Below are 18119 nucleotides of genomic sequence, written 5' to 3'. Positions count from 1 at the left end.
TTTCTTTTAATGCATCTTTCTGAATTTGGGTAATGGGAAACTGGGCGACAATCTGTATACTTTTCTATTAAATTCTCAAGGCTTAGACCGGAAATCGAATCCAGTACTCCAATTCATATTATTGTTGCTTTCTAGTTCTTAAATTTTTCCTCAAAGTCCGAGAATTGTAAGAAAAAGTCATACAAGTATTCTCTCCTGATATTTTTTTGATTATTAATATTGACTTTTTTCGAGTACCTTTAAATGATTTATTAAAGGATAACTGTTACTGTCGATGTTGTAGTACTATCGATATTAAGAATTAATTAATCGATGATGATGTAGAAGCGATGTTACTAGGTTATTTATAATTAGAAGGCTCTTAAACTGTTTTGATTTATAATTTTTGATTTCTTGAATAGTAAACAATAAAAAGTACTAATATATAGGTTCGTAATTGTTATAGACATTGAACAGATGTACAGACAAAATAGAAGAAAGAAACAAGTTGAAGGAGTAGAGTCCGACTCGTGCGTGTATCTCCGCCACATCGCGGTAGCCACCCAAACACAATCTTCTGGCCTTTCTTTTATATACCTTCTTCCTTCTTCTTCTACCTTATGTTTCCCGCCAACGTCTGGCAACTTACTTTCCCGCCATTTTTTTCGCGCCCACTCTCTTGTATTCTGCAAAACTTTTACTACTTACTTTAACAAACTTTGGTTTGCAGTTCAACCAATTTCTTCTTTAATACGTCCAATGTTTTTTTTAATTTCTTACATCATTATTTAATAGTGACAATATTTTGTTCTTCTACGTGTTCCATTTCAATGTTAGTAATTTAATTATAATTTACTCGATCAGATGTTTGTAATTAGAGATACGGGCTGGTTACCAAAATAATCCCCTCCTAATTTATGTCTAGGTAAATTTCCCCCACCATTACTTTCATACGATACTTTAAAGCGTGGGTGTCAAATTCAATTAAAACATGGGCTATTTGGTGCAAGAGACAAGATTCATGTTGGCCACATCGCAGTTACTAATTTGATTAAAACTGCCCGGTAGGACAGTTGTATAAGGGTTACACGAAAAAGCGTAACGTTGAAAAACACCCAACTTTGACAATTTTTTTTTTCTATAAAAAGAGAAAATTCCCAAATTTCCTTTAAAATATAGGGCAAATCCTCCTTTATAACTGTAATTTTTTTTTTTTTTGGCAAACCCAGATTTAATAGATTTCGAGAAAAAAAAAGTTGCTGAAAAGGAGCAAAAACGGCATTTGATAGGTACATCATTTCATTGGGACATCACATCCCAAAATGCTCTTTTTTTTAACCTTTGTGATAAGTTTACACATTACACGATACTGAGAGTGACAGAACGTTGCCGGAACTGAGTCAGCGTGTTTATATACACGGCCACAGGCCTTCAGGTAAGGCACTGGGCCATGTGTATACTCGTCTTCAGTAGCTAAAAGGAAATTGTGAGTACGTTATTGCCTGGATCTACCCTAAGCGCTATTTGCTTCGTAACAATTTTTATTTTATTTCAGAACAAAGTGGGCCTCAAAAAAATTACCCCGGGGGCCGCCTAATTGACTCCCCTCTATTAATATGTACTGATGGACAAAATTAGCGCACCATTCAGTTTTTGTTTAGTTAGAATTAAATAAACTATCTTCCGCTTTTGTTTTTGACTACATCACTTGTCTAAAGCGATTTAGGGAGACAAGAGGTCATTCAAGAAGAGATGTTCAGCAGAGAGAGAGAGAGAGACGATAGGTACATCCTAGCTTTGCGAAACAGGAGCATAACGAGAAATGAGATAAAAAGTCTCATAAGGCAAGTCCGAAATGTTTCCATCTCCAGCAGGACTGTTAGAAGAAGAATTAATGAAAGAAAACCTTAGAGCCCGACATCCTGCTCGTGGTCCTCTCCTTACCACAGTTCACAAAATGTCCAGGCTACAGTTTGCACGTGAACATGTGAATTGGACTTAAGACAACTGGAAGAGAGTTCTCTTTACCGATGAGGTGAGAATAGGCCTAAATTCTTCAGATGGCCGTAGTTACAAATGGCTTATTTTTTCAGCCAACAATATTTTGAAAGTCCAAAATTTGCACAAATTGGAAATAATAAAAAAAATAAGGGTGGTGCGTTAATTTTGTCCATCAGTGTAGATAGAATTACCTACCTGTATTTTTATAATCAATTATCAAGATAAAAAGTGAAGTAAATAAGCTCTTACTAGGTTAGTGAAGATGTTGGGTCCTTGCAGATTTTCGACCTTTCGACCTTCTCGATTCCTACACCGGAAGTGTCCGTTTTACAGGAATCTTGAATCCGGAAAAAAGTTATTTTTTAAAAACTGATGTGTTTAAGCGCAGCACAGCTCAGAAATGGTAAAGCTTGGGAAGCTTGGGAAATTTGATGTTTTAAATAGGCTCCACTTTGGGACCAGGTAGATAAGTATTAAGACATCAGGTAATCGGACGTAAAATTATTGTCTTTAGATGGACGTGTGCGTGTGTGCATCACACATTTTAATTTGATTTAGCTGCGCCATTGCACCAAATTTAAGTAGAATTTAATGTACTTTGCCTTGCCTTTGTCTATTGGCTAAATTAGTTTTTAATAACCAGAACGAACAGTTCGTTACAATTTGTGGCTGTAAAAGATGTAATTAAAGTACCACTCCTATTTTTTAGATCGAAGAACAAAAATGGAACAAAATCCCCAGCCTAATGTTTGTCATATATCACGGCGAAATAAGTTCGAGGACATAGTGCACGCTTCCAAGTATTATATAGGTGGGTGATACTTAGAAAAAAAAAATATGAACCTACTTGAATAGAAAGGTCAGAAGGCGGCTGGCCCCCACCAACCTCCTTAAGTGGCCCGAACTAAGTTTCACCTTGATAGCAGCACCATGTTTTCAAAATGGATAGTAAAGTTATAGTAAGAAACCGGTTTTTTCTCCTCCCCACCCCCTACTCGCCATCATCTTTGTTACGTCGCTGTAGCATGTCGCGTAGTAAGTTCGTAGTAAAAACTACGGCCACTATAATAGCCCTCAGGCAGAATGGACAACGTCATCAACTTACGTCTTTTTAGCCGCCAAAATATATATTTTCTAAGGAAAACAAAAAAGTTGTAAGATATCTGGAAGTTCCCCCCAAAAAACGGAAGTTCGGTGTAATAAAATGCATTTTACTTTTATTTATTTAATTATTTATTTAAAAACTTTTCGTCGGCTTCCAGTTTAGCACCTAAATTGAGTAATAAAACTTATTTTTCGTGTATGAATTATTTTAATTAATTTATTTATTTGTGAAGCCTCAGCCATACAAATGAGTGCAGTATTTACGAGGGTCGTTTGACAGAGAGATAGCACCACTGGCGCGTATCGAGGTTATGTTTAGTTAGTAGCATCTCTTGGAAGAACACACACCAAGTTTCAGCCAGATCGGTCTATTTCTTTGTGTTTGGCATTCGTTTGAATCGAGGAAGTCGAGTGATTTTCAAAAAAATGGACGAAAAAGAATTTCGTGTGTTGATTAAACACTACTCTATGATAGGCAAAACGCCTCAGGAGACTAAAGAGAAGCTTGATAAACATTATGGTGACTCTGCACCTTCGATTAGAACAGTTTATAAGTGGTTTCAAAATTTTCAGAGTGGCCATATGGGCACAAGTGACGCTGAACGTTCTGGTCGCCCTGTTGAGGTTACTACTCCAGAAATCATTGATAAAATCCATGATATGGTGTTGGATGACAGAAGAGTGAAGGTGCGTGAGATTGCTAGTGCTGTGGGCATCTCGAATGAACGGGTACATAATATTTTGCATCAACATTTGGACATGACAAAGCTATTCGCAAGATGGGTGCCGCGATTGCTCACGCTTGACCAAAAACGAAATCGTGTAAAGTGTTGCAAGGACGGTTTGCAGCTGTTCCAGAAGAATCCGCAGGACTTTAAGCGTCGTTTCGTCACTGTGGATGAAACATGGATACATCACTACACTCCTGAGACCAAAGAACAATCTAAACAATGGGTTACCAAGGGGGAATCTGCGCCAAAAAAGGCGAAGACCGTTCCTTCGGCCGGAAAGATTATGGCGACTGTCTTTTGGGATTCGCAAGGAATAATCCTCTCGACTATCTGGAAAAGGGTAAAACTATTACAGGTGCATATTATTCACCGTTTGAAAACCGAGCTCCAAGAAAAACGCCCACGATTGGCCCACAAAAAAGTCCTTTTCTATCACGACAACGCACCAGCTCACACCTCAGCAGTTGTGGTGGCAAAATTAATGGAAATAGGGTTCCAACTCGTTTCACATCCCCCCTATTCTCCAGACTTGGCTCCCTCGGACTACTATTTGTTCCCCAATATGAAGAAATGGCTGGCAGGAAAAAGATTTTATTCAAACGAGGAGGTGATTGCAGAAACGAATGGCTATTTTTCAGACTTGGACAAATCATATTATTCGGAAGGGATCAACAAACTAGAGCAGCGTTGGACGAAGTGTGTAAGCCTAAAAGGAGACTATGTTGAAAAATAAAAAAGGTTTACCCCAAAAAATTAAGTAGTTTTTATTTTTGCACGGACTTTTCAAACGACCCTCGTATACACAAAAAAGTAAAAGTAATAATAATAATTAATAATAATCATAATTAAGGAACGGATTTTTATGTATTTAAAAATGCCAAATATTTAATTAAAATATGCATTTATTTTCGTCAATTATGTGGAAAATATGTGATTTTCTTAAAATATTTTCTGGAATATTTAAGTAAATTGGACATTTTTTTTTATGAAAATGGATTTTTTTTGGGGGGGGGCAAGTTATAATTATTTATACAAGAAAAGAATATTTTTACAATTTATAATAATTTATTAGGAACAAAATAATTTGTTTTTACAAGTTATAATGATTTATACAACAAAGAACATTTTTACTATTTATAAAAAGATGTGTTAAATGTTCAATTTTGAAAACTTCACTCTTCGAAATTGTTTGCAACCACATGAAATCTTTATAGATATCTTCCAGGTAGTTTTTCCGCAGAGTGCTCTCGTCAGGCATTTTTTTTCCCAATATAGGTCTCCAAGAATCCTTTGAAATGAGGATTTTTAAGTTTGTGGAAAGGGATATCTGCTCTAACCAAAGCCCGACACAGATCTGTACTCAGAGTAGACTTACTTGATGATGGAGATGTAAGGAAGGCTTGATAGGACGTCCTCTCTTTCTTTCTGTTTTTATTCTCTATGTGCGATCCGGTGGCTATATGTTGGGTGACTTGGGAACGTCGAGAGCAAGAAACGCGCTTGTCACAAGCTGTGCAGTACAAAATGTCTCCATCACTTCGAAAAAGTTCTGCTGGAAACTCGCGAAGATATTTAGCAACCAGTTGTTTGTTTGAGGCCGATGTTCGTGGCATTTCACCCAAAAAAGAATACACTAAGTGACCGAACGAAATGAATTGGACACTTCAACGAACGAGCTGAAAGAACAGACAACGTCAGACAACTTCAAAGAACTAACAAGTGCCCGTCAGTGTTTAGCAGCATTCTGTGTAAATTACAATAACCATTGTACCCACTGTGGTTCACAGTTCCTGTCAACCATCTCCCAATTAAGAAAATATGCCCAAAATGAAAAATATGAAAAAATATGTACATATTTTGATTAAATATGTAGAAATATTTATTTATTTTAATCAAATATGTATAAATATGCGATAACATCCAAATATGTGGAAATATGTGAAATAAAAGTAGACTCAAACGGCTTAAAAAGTGTCAGTATGAATACTTCTAGTTGAAAAACGTCTGTAAATTGCCTAGAAAAAAATATGAAAATACATACGAATCCGTTCCCTAATCATAATCTTCTATAAAAATGAATATAAATAGGCATCAAAATCAATTACTTAACCCCCATACTGTTGAAAAATAAAATAGAAAAGAAAACAGGTAAATTAAATATTAATTAAAATAAGTTGGTATTATTAAAAAGAAAGGAATAAACCCACTTCTTAAAATCAAAGAGAATATTAAATCAATATGACTACTGACAAAAATAATTTAAAAAAATGAAAAACACTAATCATACATAAACTATTCATTCAAAATGAAGGACCTCAATTTATCGTGTATGAATTATGTGGTGATAGATACTTTAAGATGCACTTTAAGGCAGAACTACGTCACAAGTTGCTGAAATTGTGTATCTCCGGTGAAAATACAAAATAGAGGAACTGCTTGATTGCAATACTTGCTCTTTATAATCAGTAAGAGAAGGTAATTATTTAAAGCAGTGGGAAAACCTAGATATATCGTTATCAAAGTGTAGAATAGACGCTAGAAGAGGAAAGTTTTGATTAGCGTTTAAAAATAAAAAACATCCTAATTCGACGAGGTTTTAGTTATGAATGGTAACAATTTTACATGGCTTATTATACTCGTACCAAAATTTCCATTTCTTTGCAAAACAAGAAAGTATTCATTCGCTTGACCTATTTCTTTTCTTTTTCTTTTTAATGTGATTTTAACTAGAAAATTTAGTTTAAAAAGAAATGGAAAATAAATACATAACTGATTTCCACATGAATCGTTCAGTTTTATACGGATCCAATAAATGGACAGACAAACATATTTAGTGATGCAGGGAATTTAAACTTTTATAAGCGTTAGTTGGCAACCTTGCGAAAAGGGTCGGCCAGCTGTTCGATTAATATTTAAATAATAAACATAACCTTTAAGGTCTTAAAAATTAGGATGGCGTGTCCGCTCTTAAAAGAACAGCGTGCTGTGGATTTTCCTGTGTATCAGATTTTATTTAGATTAAGTGAAGTTAAACTGAATTTAGTGACGTTTTATTTTCGGTTAAACCAATTTTCTTCAAATACAAAATTTTAGTTTCAAATTTAATTCTAATTAATGTTTAATGAGGTAGTAAGTCCATATATTACTGGGAACTGGCCTTCTACCTGACTGCCCTACCACCCCCTCCCCCAAAAGTGGCCTTAATCGAAGTATTAGAGAAAAATGTTTCCTATAAAAGTTGTAGAACTATTTGTGAGCTATAATTATACCAAGTTTGGAAAAAATCGGAGAAGCGGTTTTTTAAAAAAGTTTAAAAAAGTGAAAAATCTATTCAGTAAAGTGGTATTTCCGGTGGTCCAATTTTTACTAAAAATTAATAGTCGCTTCCTGTAGTGTCACTTAAACGAAATACCAAATTTGAACATTCTGCGATTCTTCGTTCCCGAGATATAGCGAATAAACACACTGCAGTATAGTAAAGTCAGTCCAAACCTAAGCTATCAAGGCCCGATAGGTTAGACTGAGCAAAATTCTAGGAATTACTTGATCTCTAACCCATCTAGCCTTAGCCGTACTTTTTTAATATAACATTATTCTCTTTTCTCTTTAACAAGCCGAAGGCGATCGGTTTTTGTCGGCAATTTTCGGCACAACTGACCCATGATTTTATTTACAATTTAATATTTAACTTCTAACATGCATACTCACACGACTTTTTTTTACTAATACGTACAATGTTAAATTTACTTGTAAACTATAATTTTGTCCATAGTAGTTAGGAAGACTTTTTCTTACGGCTAGTTAAAAGATTTAAAAATTTAAGTAAAGACATAACTATTTAAATTGAAGGAGAGAAGATTTCAACTGCAATTTAAATTGTGTTCAGACACTTCTTGTCGCTTCAGTTCTAAGGGATTCCATTCTTGAGTTCCACATACATTCTCCAGGGTACAGTTGAATAAACAAGATGACAATAGTTCTCGCTTGATCCCTTTTTGCAGCTGGAAGATGCTGTGCTACCTTAACCTTGCCTTACACTTGTTTATAAGCAGTTAAAACAGTCTTACCAGCTTAATACATTACATCCTGATAGGATAGATGAACGTTCAGAAGAATTCAATGTTTTGTAAAAACTAGCCTAATTAAAAATTGTGAGATATTTAAGTGTTTTCTTTTACAGAGTTACAAGTTATTGTAACATCATTATTTTGCTTTTGATTTTATTCTGATATCGGTTGGTTATTGAAGACTTCTTTTTTTTGTAGAAGGTACAAAATATAGTTCTGTAATAACTAACAGCAACCTTTAACCTCATTTTTCATCTTTTGTTTCGTACTCTTGTTGGAGCTGGAGGGGATGGGAGTTTGGTATTAACCAGCCTGCCATCGTGACATAATGAACATCACAATGGAGTAAGACGTAGAAGATGCTCCCTGAACTCGTGAGCTCAGCGTACGTCTCTATAGAGGGTTCCTGTCTATGTAAGGCCATCTCAGTGCTGCAGTATTGTTCCACTGTATCCTGTAATAGTGCACGATTTTTTTTGTACATATATATTCCTAAGGAAGTATTCTTTTTGGAAATCATGTGCAATTTACGTCACTAATTCTTGGTATTCTGCGGTCAGTCACTTACAGTTTGACCGTCAGACTCTTGTAACTTTTTTCTTTTTCTAAGCCTGCCTTAGTATTAATGTAAACCATATGGTACTTGCCAATGTCGAGCTTCTTTTAACCTTATATTCTGGAACATTCCTATCTATTATTTTGGTTCCCTTCTTTGATTCTTCGCATATCCACCACTAATTATCGTGCTGTCCGTCTGTGGCTTGTCCAGTTGTTGATCTATAGTCGTGTATTTGCAAGCTCCCATTTCTGTGTGGTTTGTTCCATCAACATAAGCGTGAAGAATTCTTTGTTTCACTTAAAAAGTGATCTAGGCTCTTTCCTCCTCGTTAATAAGGATCAACTGAGGCCATTGACTTTTCTTTTTTTTTTTTTTAGTGCATTGCCAGGCTCGGGACAATGTTCGCTCGTTTTTGGCAACACTGTCAGTGAGCTGTAACTCTAAAGCGCAAGTGATGACTGGACTCGGATTCTGGGTCTCACCAGGTCTAAGCCAGTTCCTTGATAATCTTCTACTAGGGCCTCTCGACTAGTTTTATGACGTAAACCTTGTTACCCAAGTCATCATTTCTCCCTCTTAAGCCATTCGTAATATTTTAAAATATTTTTTTAGCCATTTGGCCAAGTTAAAGAAACTTGTTTCTCACTGTTTCTCTGACCATCTGAATTTTTATAGTTATACCCACCTTTATTTCGCTTTTTTTTAAAAAAAAATCGAAATGCTTGATAAGCCTCGTGATGACTATTCGGGCAAAATGGGCTCCAACAAGGTTTTTAGGAACCAATCCAACTTTTTGCAGCCTCCTAACTGTGAGTAGAACAAAAGTACTCTCAATAAACCGCCTACCAATTTTCTAGTGCTTGCTGAAGCCACAGCTTTCTATAGCTTCCCTTAAAAACAGTTTTTGCGAAGGAAAACGGAGAGTTCCAGGTCTAGCCTTACTTTCAATGCACTTTTCCAGTAATTTTAAACCAGTAGCATCCCGCACAATTTTACTTAAGAGGGGACAAAACTCGACTAAATATTGTTTGATACTGAAAAGTAGAATATACGTATAGTAGTCAGTATATTAGGTAAAACTTTTCATTTACTCAAGTAAACAATGCTAAGACTTTCAAACTGGAGACAAGATTTAATGTTGACGCTAGCGTTTTTTTTCCCCCAAAGCAAGCTGCGTGTTTTTTTTTGAACCCATAACAATTTGGGTATTGCTGAAAAGTGGCTTGAGAAAAAGAGACAAACTACGCGATGGGTAAAAAAACGCTCAGCTTCTTCCAGCAATCTCTTTAAAAACGTCCTTTCCCTTACTGTTTGTCCGTCTAAAAATAAGTAAAAATAGAAAACAATTTTTTCCGAACTGCCTTGTTTTCCCTCTCAAAGCAGGAAACTAGAAGAAAACGCTTCTCCTAGAACCAAAGTAAATCTTGTGTATAAAATAAAGGTGAACCTTCCTTGGTTACAGTGTGGTGCGCTCTCCCATTTTAGTCTCCATTTCCAACACAGCCCTACCTGGTTTATTGTATTATAACCCCCACCTACTACTATACAGGTAACTACACTGTTACCTCTCCTCTCCCCTCTATCCAAGCGGATCTCCTCGCTGGTCCCCAAGCTAGTAAACAACTGACTGCCGTACAGTGTGTCCGTCCGTCCGTTTTCAAGTTTTTTGTCCCCTCTATATTAGCACAATGATTTCTTTTATTGGTGTAACTGCTGTGTAACTCTTTTACGTGTATTAAATGATCAAGATGAAGGATCGTGTCAGGACTAAGAAGGCTTTGTTTCAAATTTCTAAGGTAAAAAAACATTTTGTATTCTACCTTCACTGCAATCTGTGGGACTAACACTGCCCCTCCCACTTCTACTCCTAGCGCCATCTATACTCTTCTTACTACACTCAGAACACAAACCAACCTCTCTGTTGTTGTTGTTGTTGTTACCAACATCTACGGCTTCAATCTTGGTTTCAAAAATATTTACTAAAATAATCTTAGATTCGTATAAAATAAATTGAGATTTCAAGATGGTAGTTTTTGCTGCTTGTGTATCATATAAAGTTAGTTCCCCTTATAGCTCGTTAAGGCTAGTGGAATAATTCAACAGGTTGTACATTAATAACTTAAGGAAACCATATGAATTTTAATATAAGAAGGCAGGGAGATTAATTGATCTATTTTGTTTCAACTGTTTCATTCAGCTGATGCAAAGATCATGATTTTCTCAGCGTCTGAATTATCTAATTTGCTTTACAATCTCTCAGTTTTCCAAGTCAACCAATAATAATTTAAATTTATTATTTATTTGTATTTGTGTAATGTGTTTCCTACTCAAATACATCAGCCCCACAAATTAAGATACCTCATAATCGGGAAGGGTTTTAACAAAAAGAGATGTTGTGGACACCATCCTAGTTTCTCTAAAGCGGATTGCAGAATTCCTGCCGACAGAACCAAGGAGGATACACTCTACTCCAGCAAATGCAGAAACTACTAGGGGTTAGGATAAACTACTTTGGGAATCTAGGAGTTCATGCAGGAATCCCTTAATATTAACACCTCCTCTTACTTAAAAAATGCACTTTGAGTTATTCAAATCAGTACAAACTCTTTATCTAATCGACAGCCCCTCTCATTCACATTTACAGATTGTACACACTTTTACAGTCATTCTAATTTCATGTACACGCCCTGGACACTTAAGGTAGTCCAATAGACCTTATGGTGCTTGTTACGCTTCTCCTACTGTAATCCGCATACGCTATGAACACCCATGCTTTTAAGTAGGGTCGTTTCCAGAGCGGGAAACCTTCACTTAACCATCATAGCCTCGATGAACAACCCCCCGCTCTCTGGAAAAGTTTCAAAAACGGGGATCCGGAAGTCAGGAGTAACCATTTCCGTTTCCAATACACCTCTCCTTTCTAATATGTTATCTGGATTCATTCTGAGAATGACTTCTTTTACCAATCTCTCCCAATTAACGAGGAGAAGATTGAGGAAATCGATTGTTGCACAGTCCTCTTACTGTGCTAGCCAACTACTGGTGGCAGTTGGCTATTTGAAACCCTTCATAGAGACCCTTTATTATTGCAATTTTATTATATTTATATTAAAACCTAAATTTTTATATAATTTTCTCCAAATAAGTATGAATTGGGACGGCAGTTTATTTAATAAAATAGTACAGCTATCTGCCACGCCCCCCTAGTAGCAGTCAAAATTGTATATGAATATGATTATCCGGTTTTATTTAATTACTTTAAGTTTCACAGAAATCTCCATACTTTCTCATGCGAGAAGTAAGAGAAACTAATATAGCCTCTCTGCTTTCTCTTTTAATTCTTGAATCTTTTATTTAAAAAAACAAAAAATCTCCACAATAAATTATTAGAGAATCAGCAGACAGCCTCCATGAAAGAAACGGAAATAGATATTGTTTTCTGCATACAATTGCCTAGTTTTCCCACGTGATTTGTTTTTTATTATTCTTTAAAAAAAAATTGTGGGAGATGGCTGAGCTGACTAATTGTCGATGAGAAACGAGCGAGTCTGTCCGTATTGTTAGAGAGGAGCTGTTGCAGAGTGTCCAGTGTACGGCGAACAAAGAGGGGAAGTCCACAGTGCTGGTGGGTGAATGCACCTGTAGCGTAACAGCATTGATGTCCCTTTTTTTGATGACGCTTCTTCGCCCCCCTACCACTCTACTACTCTGGAGTGTTTTTTATTGCTCTAATTACCCTTTGTGTTGGTAGCTTGGGGGAGTTACTGCTATATACTAACTTTCCTACTGCATTCACTCTTCGTAAACTATTGGGTGGAAGAAGGAAGGGACTTTTTGTTAAAATTAGTGAGAAAAAGAATTACAGTCTTGCAGGTTTTCGGCTTTTAATGTACCGGAAGTACGTATTTTTTTCAATTCTATTTAATTTACAACTATCTATTGGCAACAAGTAAATCGGATTGCTTACATAAATAATAAATAAATACATAAATAATAATGGCTTGAAAGATCTGAATGAGTGCCATCCAACGATGACCATCATGAGTCGGCTAACACAAGATGCCGTTGAAGTGAATCCCTTTTCTATGATGCGATCAGGTCTCATCGCGAGGCTATCGACGCTTCAGTCTTCGGCGAGGATTTGAGGGAAGACTAGTTTGGGATAGATTGTTTATGAGCGGGTTGAAGTGTTGAGAAATTTGGTGTAACGGGATTTGGCTAGGTCAAGGACAAAAGGGATTTTTAGATTATTGTAGATAGTGTGATTGCTTACGTAGAAAGGAGCGTTAAGGATTGTGCGTAGGATTTTCGATGGAAAGGATTGGATGCGGTTAAGATTAGCACCTTTGTAGTACCGTACAGTTCAAGTCCGTATTACCAGATTGGGGCTAGTAGAGCTAGCAGAAGTATTTTTGTTGGTAATAGGCAATTTGGAGCGTTTGTCGAGGAGTCTTTTGGCCATCCGGTAACTTAAGTAAAGTTCTTGCAGCTTGAGTCGGGTATGGACGGTTCCACGTAAGGCGTTTGTCGAGGAAAAGCTCAAGATATCGTGCTGTATTTGCCGGAGGAATATGAATTTAGTTCAGATAAACTGGCGGGAGTACCTTGTAGAGGTTGTGCAATGTGATTTAGCCTCGTTGACCTTTATTCTCCATTTGCCAAACCATGGTTCGAGAATATGAAGATAAGACTGGATGGAGGGAAGGGATTAGCTATGAGGTTAGCATACTGGACTCCCACGCGGAGGTCCCGGGTTCGAATCCAGCAGCTGACCCTTAGATTTTTTCTTCCTAGGAGCTTCTTACAGCTCACTGTCCGGTGATGGACAGTGTTGTCTGTAACGAGAGAACACTGTCCGGAGGCCGGCAGTGCACTGAAAAAAGCTCCGGGCGCCAATAACCTTGGATGTTGACGCGCCTTAAATCATAAAAAAAAAAAAAAAAAAAAAAAAAGACTGGATGGATCGGATTGCGTTCACTGAATCTGAATTATGGGATAGGATGTCCATATCATCGGCATATGCAACTGTCTACTTAATTTAAAAATGAAGAAGTAGAAGGTCACATGTTAGCTGCCATCGAGACTCCAAATGGTTGTTCTCTTCTCCGTACCTATAATTTTTTTACCTCCTGCTGTTTCTTGTTGTTCGTAAGAGACAATTTAGAGCGGGAAGTACATCTAATGCAGATGCAGAAGTCTGTTGCAAAGAATCCAATCAGTACGCTGGATTAGTGCTAAAGATTTTTAAGGAATATTTCATTCTGCAGAAAAGGAAGTGAGAAGCTGGATTTACGGGCGGATAATGAAGGATCTGTAATTTGTTTTTTGCCTACAGAAATCCATATCAGATTACTCTGGTGGATAGAAGTAGGACTAGCCACTTCTTCAAAGGATCTTGACGAGTCCATGGAGATTACACTTGCCTAAAAACACACAAAACATTTTTGCATCCACTTGGATTTTAGCTTACTGTGCTTAGCTTTAGCTTAACTTTACACAGTTAGTTTGATTTTGTACACATTACTACCGCCTTCAATTCTATGCACTAACAATTCAAATTAATGGGACCATCAGCTGATCTTTTTGGTCACAATGGATTTGCTATTTCAGACAATCCGAGAGCAAATAGCCTCCGTGGTATTCTGTCCCAAATAAATTAGAAGGAAGTGCCATTCTCCACGTTGATTGGAATCTTGGCATCATTGCAGGTATCACATACAAACCACGAAAATTTGCAATACCTACTGACATTCCTTACTCCATAAATATAGATAATATTTATTAGAATCATCTTACTGAATATTACTGATTTTAATCGTCGTTTTAAATATTTATTGCCAATTTGAGACTTCCCTTCATTATCTGTGGTTGATTGGTGTAGAGAGAGACTTCAACCATCGTAAATTTTCTTTACACTGGTTAAGTGTTGGTAAGGTAGCGTGTGACGCTATTACAATCATGATCAGGAATGTAAAATCAGCGATAATTCTTGCTCAAGGGAGATGTGCAACTATCTAGCTCAATGCACTGACGCAGAAACTCGTATATTGTCATCTTTTTTCTTTTATTTTTTGACATCTTCAAGTTCATTTGCAGGCTGAAAGAGGAAAGAAGTATTGGGAACAATTCACGCTAAATTTCTTAACTAACTTTTTTTATTATTAACCAAAAAAGAATACTGTGTAATTAAATTAAAATTATTTACTGAAGTATATTGTTTACAAAGTACAATAGTATTTACTTTCCAAATTAAAAAAAGAGAAATTTATTGAATAAATGAACAAAGAAATGGGGTACAATTAGGGCGCAACGTTAGCGTAAAATTTCTTTTAACAATACTTGTATTAACATCAGCATTTCTGGTTGCAACAATATTTCGGATAAAAATTAATGAATGAACTGCAAGGTTAATAGTTAATAATTAAGTAAAAATTAAAAAAAAGAAGAATTAATAGTCTAGTAGAGGCTGCCTGCAATCCTAGGTTCCCTCCCACCATAACAGTAAATACTTAGACTTGTGCAAAAAGGCGGTTACTAGGCACAGAAACAAGAGAAACCAGGTAAGGGACTTCAACGCTCTGAAAAATGATGCTAGGTGCTTATTAAAACACCTCTACCTTCCAAACAAATATTTCTTCAGTTTTTTGGGTTATTGCCTCTCTTTGTGCAGGAGGCTATATAGCTTTTGTAGAGATCATATATTCTTTGCTTTTATTTCCATTACGATCGATAATCGTAGGTTTGGGTGCTGAAAATAAGCTACTCTATCGTGTTATTCCATTCTTTAGATTAAATTAGTACCCTATCCCCGTAAATTAAGCAATTTGTTATTAAAAATTCCTTTACAGATGTTGTCATTATAACTTTATCACCAAATTGCAGGTTGAATCAATATGGTTACTGTTTAGTCAATAATTTTAATGGCAAAAACACTTCCTTCTTAATTATTTCTTTGATGAACAGATGGGATTAAAAAAATACTTATTTGAAAAGAAATAGAGTAGATTACATTGTAAAACTACAGGAGGGAGAGCTAGTAACTGGAATTGCAAAATCTCTTACCATCCTTGAACTGTGAGCCTGTGACGTCAGCCTACAATACGAGTATACCACAATCCTGGGCCAAGGTTTTTTCCCAATCACTAAAAGTGTGGGTGTTATTGTTCTGCGTGTGTCTGTATTTGTGCGTAAATGAAGCGAGTTTTGTAAAAATTCAGTGTTGTGTTATTTTTTTCTCAAAATTCTGTTCGTAAACTGTTCGTTTTCAAGGACGCTTTTAATATAAGTCGCCGGAAGTCATTTTTTTGCGATGATTTCCTAATTTTGAAAATATTCTCCAAATCTTTTGATTGGTATAATTAAGATAAGTACTGTACAAAAATAGAAAAAAAAAAGTCGATTATTTCCACTGTATCTCGAATTGTTGTGATGTCAACTCCGTCCATTAACGAAACTTTTGTAGGGCAACGGGAAAATTGTGAATGCGTGATAATCGAAATAGTATTTCCATCTATTTAAGAGCTTACAGCCTAAATTTGTTCATTTAAATTCAGGGTTAGTAGCAAATTAGGCCATTAGATTTGTCATTGTGTGTAATTCATTAAGTAATTATGTAATTAAATTTAGGATGAGAAGATGAGGTAAGTGTAATACCAGAAAATTACAATTTTTTTTTTTGTTTTTAATTAAATTTTATCTTTCGTCATTTCCGCATGACTGGACGATCTCTCATGACTCGACTGGAACTTTGCAGCACAATGACACAGCTAGTACAGTACAGCAAATTACTTCTTTGTTCTTTTCCATACAAACCACTCTGGAGTTTTGTTGGCAATGATTTTAGTATAATCAAATAATCTTAGGTAGTTTAGCTTAATAATAAAATAGTATCCAAGAATGAATTTTATTATTGAGAGGGAACGCGGGCTTACTGGACCGTGTACACATGGTTTTTTAAATAAAACAACAACACTAAAACCCCAGTATACATTGTCATTCATAAGGCACTGGCAGCTACATACAGTGAATTAGTATTAAATAAACAGATAATTGTTATTCTAAAAGCATGTACTCTGCGTACCTGCCCGTTAATGTCTGTATCTTTCATTCAATAAACGTTCCACTTATCCCCATTCTTACCAATCTAACAACTTCAGTTACAATTAAACACTTAATTTGTATTTGTAGTTAAAAAAAAATAATTTAGATTTCGCTATTTAAATAAAATTGCTTTTAGAAATTCGCACAAACCGGTTTCTGTAATGGTAATTCTGTTTATCCAAATGGACATCCATTTGCTCTTTGTTTTTTTTTTTTAATTCACTTAATTCTGATTGCGCTAATATCAATTAAGTTTTCCCTTCTTTTTCTGTAACCGTTCTAATAATTTTATGGTCGTAATCAACTTTCTTTGTTTTTTATTTCTAGGTATTATGGCATCTGGACATCTTCAGAAGAAGTTTTCGAGAATTATCTGGCCACACTTGCATGCTAGACTCATGTATATTCTGTGCGCTTAAGGTATGTAAAATCTAATATTTTTTTAAATAATTATTTCTTATTTTAAATTAAAGAACATTTTCCACTAGACATAGTTATAATAATCCTCTTAAAGGCGCCACAGTAGCCGAGCGGTTATAGGCTAGACCCGCAAAGCTAAGATGTATTGTTGGTTTAGAGGGTTCGATTCTCCCGGTCTAGGCCTTGGATTTTATTTAATGTTTAATATGAGAAATTTATAGTAAAGTTTGTTAGGCGGTTAAGAGACTAGACCCGCAATGCTAAGATGTATTGTTGGTTTAGAGGGTTCGATTCTCCCGGTCTAGGCCTTGGATTTTATTTAATGTTTAATATGAGAAATCTACAGTAAAGTATGTTGGGCTATTATAGGCCAGACCCGCAAAGCTAAGATGTATTGCGGTACTAGTCTATATTCCCAATGGTTAATATGAGAAATTTATAGTAAAGTATGTTTGTTAGTCGCCTCTCTCCACGTCATCTAATTAGGTAGTTGGACCTAAAGCCCGTCTGAAAAAATAGGCAATTACATTACTTTTTTTTGTACTTTTCTCATCCTCTTTTATGAGAGAAGTATGCTGAATAACATCTTTTTACTAAATGACTGCCTCTATAGAAATCTTAGAAATAAATGATTTTAGAAAATAGTTCCAATTTAAAAATTTATATTCTCTACAAAATGAAGAAGAAATTTAAGTGCAAATGAAAATAGAATAACCTATAATTAATTGCACTAAAGACGGAAATCAGAATGTAAAGTTTAGATGGCCTTTAAAAGACTATTTTAAATTAATTTTACAAGGTCAAAATAAAATATAATTTTTTTAGTAATGTGTAGTACGTAGTATGTTTGTTTTTATTAATTATTCAAATAAGATGGTTGACATTATTAATATCAGGTGGATCTGTTTTAAGTTTTAAATAATGTTGACGTTGGGGATCATGTGTTAAATAGGTGACGTCACGCTTTAAACAGATGTTCGTGTTATTTATTTATTCGTAATCTTGTAAGTGTGTTATCGTGTGTATTTTGGTGATAGTTTTGGCGTCTTTCATTGGGTCCATGGATACTATTTTTGGTTTGTTTACAGTATAGTTAGACTTGACAGTCGAATCTTTGAATCGATTGGGTTGATTTTATTCTAAAATATAAGGCTACAT

General features: G+C 35.5%; 1 protein-coding gene across 5 annotated transcripts in view; it reads left to right on the top strand.

The window, feature by feature from the left end:
* Positions 1-18119, top strand: part of ec (ubiquitin specific peptidase echinus) — a 167146-nt gene that overhangs the window by 121293 nt on the left and 27734 nt on the right. For 4 of the 5 annotated variants that reach the window (XM_074122801.1, XM_074122800.1, XM_074122804.1 and 1 more), the window contains one exon: positions 16869-16961. In XM_074122801.1, the coding sequence (XP_073978902.1) occupies positions 16869-16961 (93 nt within the window). Of the gene's footprint in view, positions 1-10059; positions 10238-16868; positions 16962-18119 lie in introns of those variants that run through there. The other variant, XM_074122802.1, reaches the window with a different exon arrangement.

Source organism: Rhodnius prolixus, unplaced genomic scaffold, assembly GCF_049639745.1.
Source record: "Rhodnius prolixus isolate KJV_2025 unplaced genomic scaffold, Rpr scaffold_8, whole genome shotgun sequence".
NCBI classification, from domain to species: Eukaryota; Metazoa; Arthropoda; class Insecta; order Hemiptera; family Reduviidae; genus Rhodnius; species Rhodnius prolixus.
This window is presented reverse-complemented; position numbering and strand designations above follow the sequence as displayed.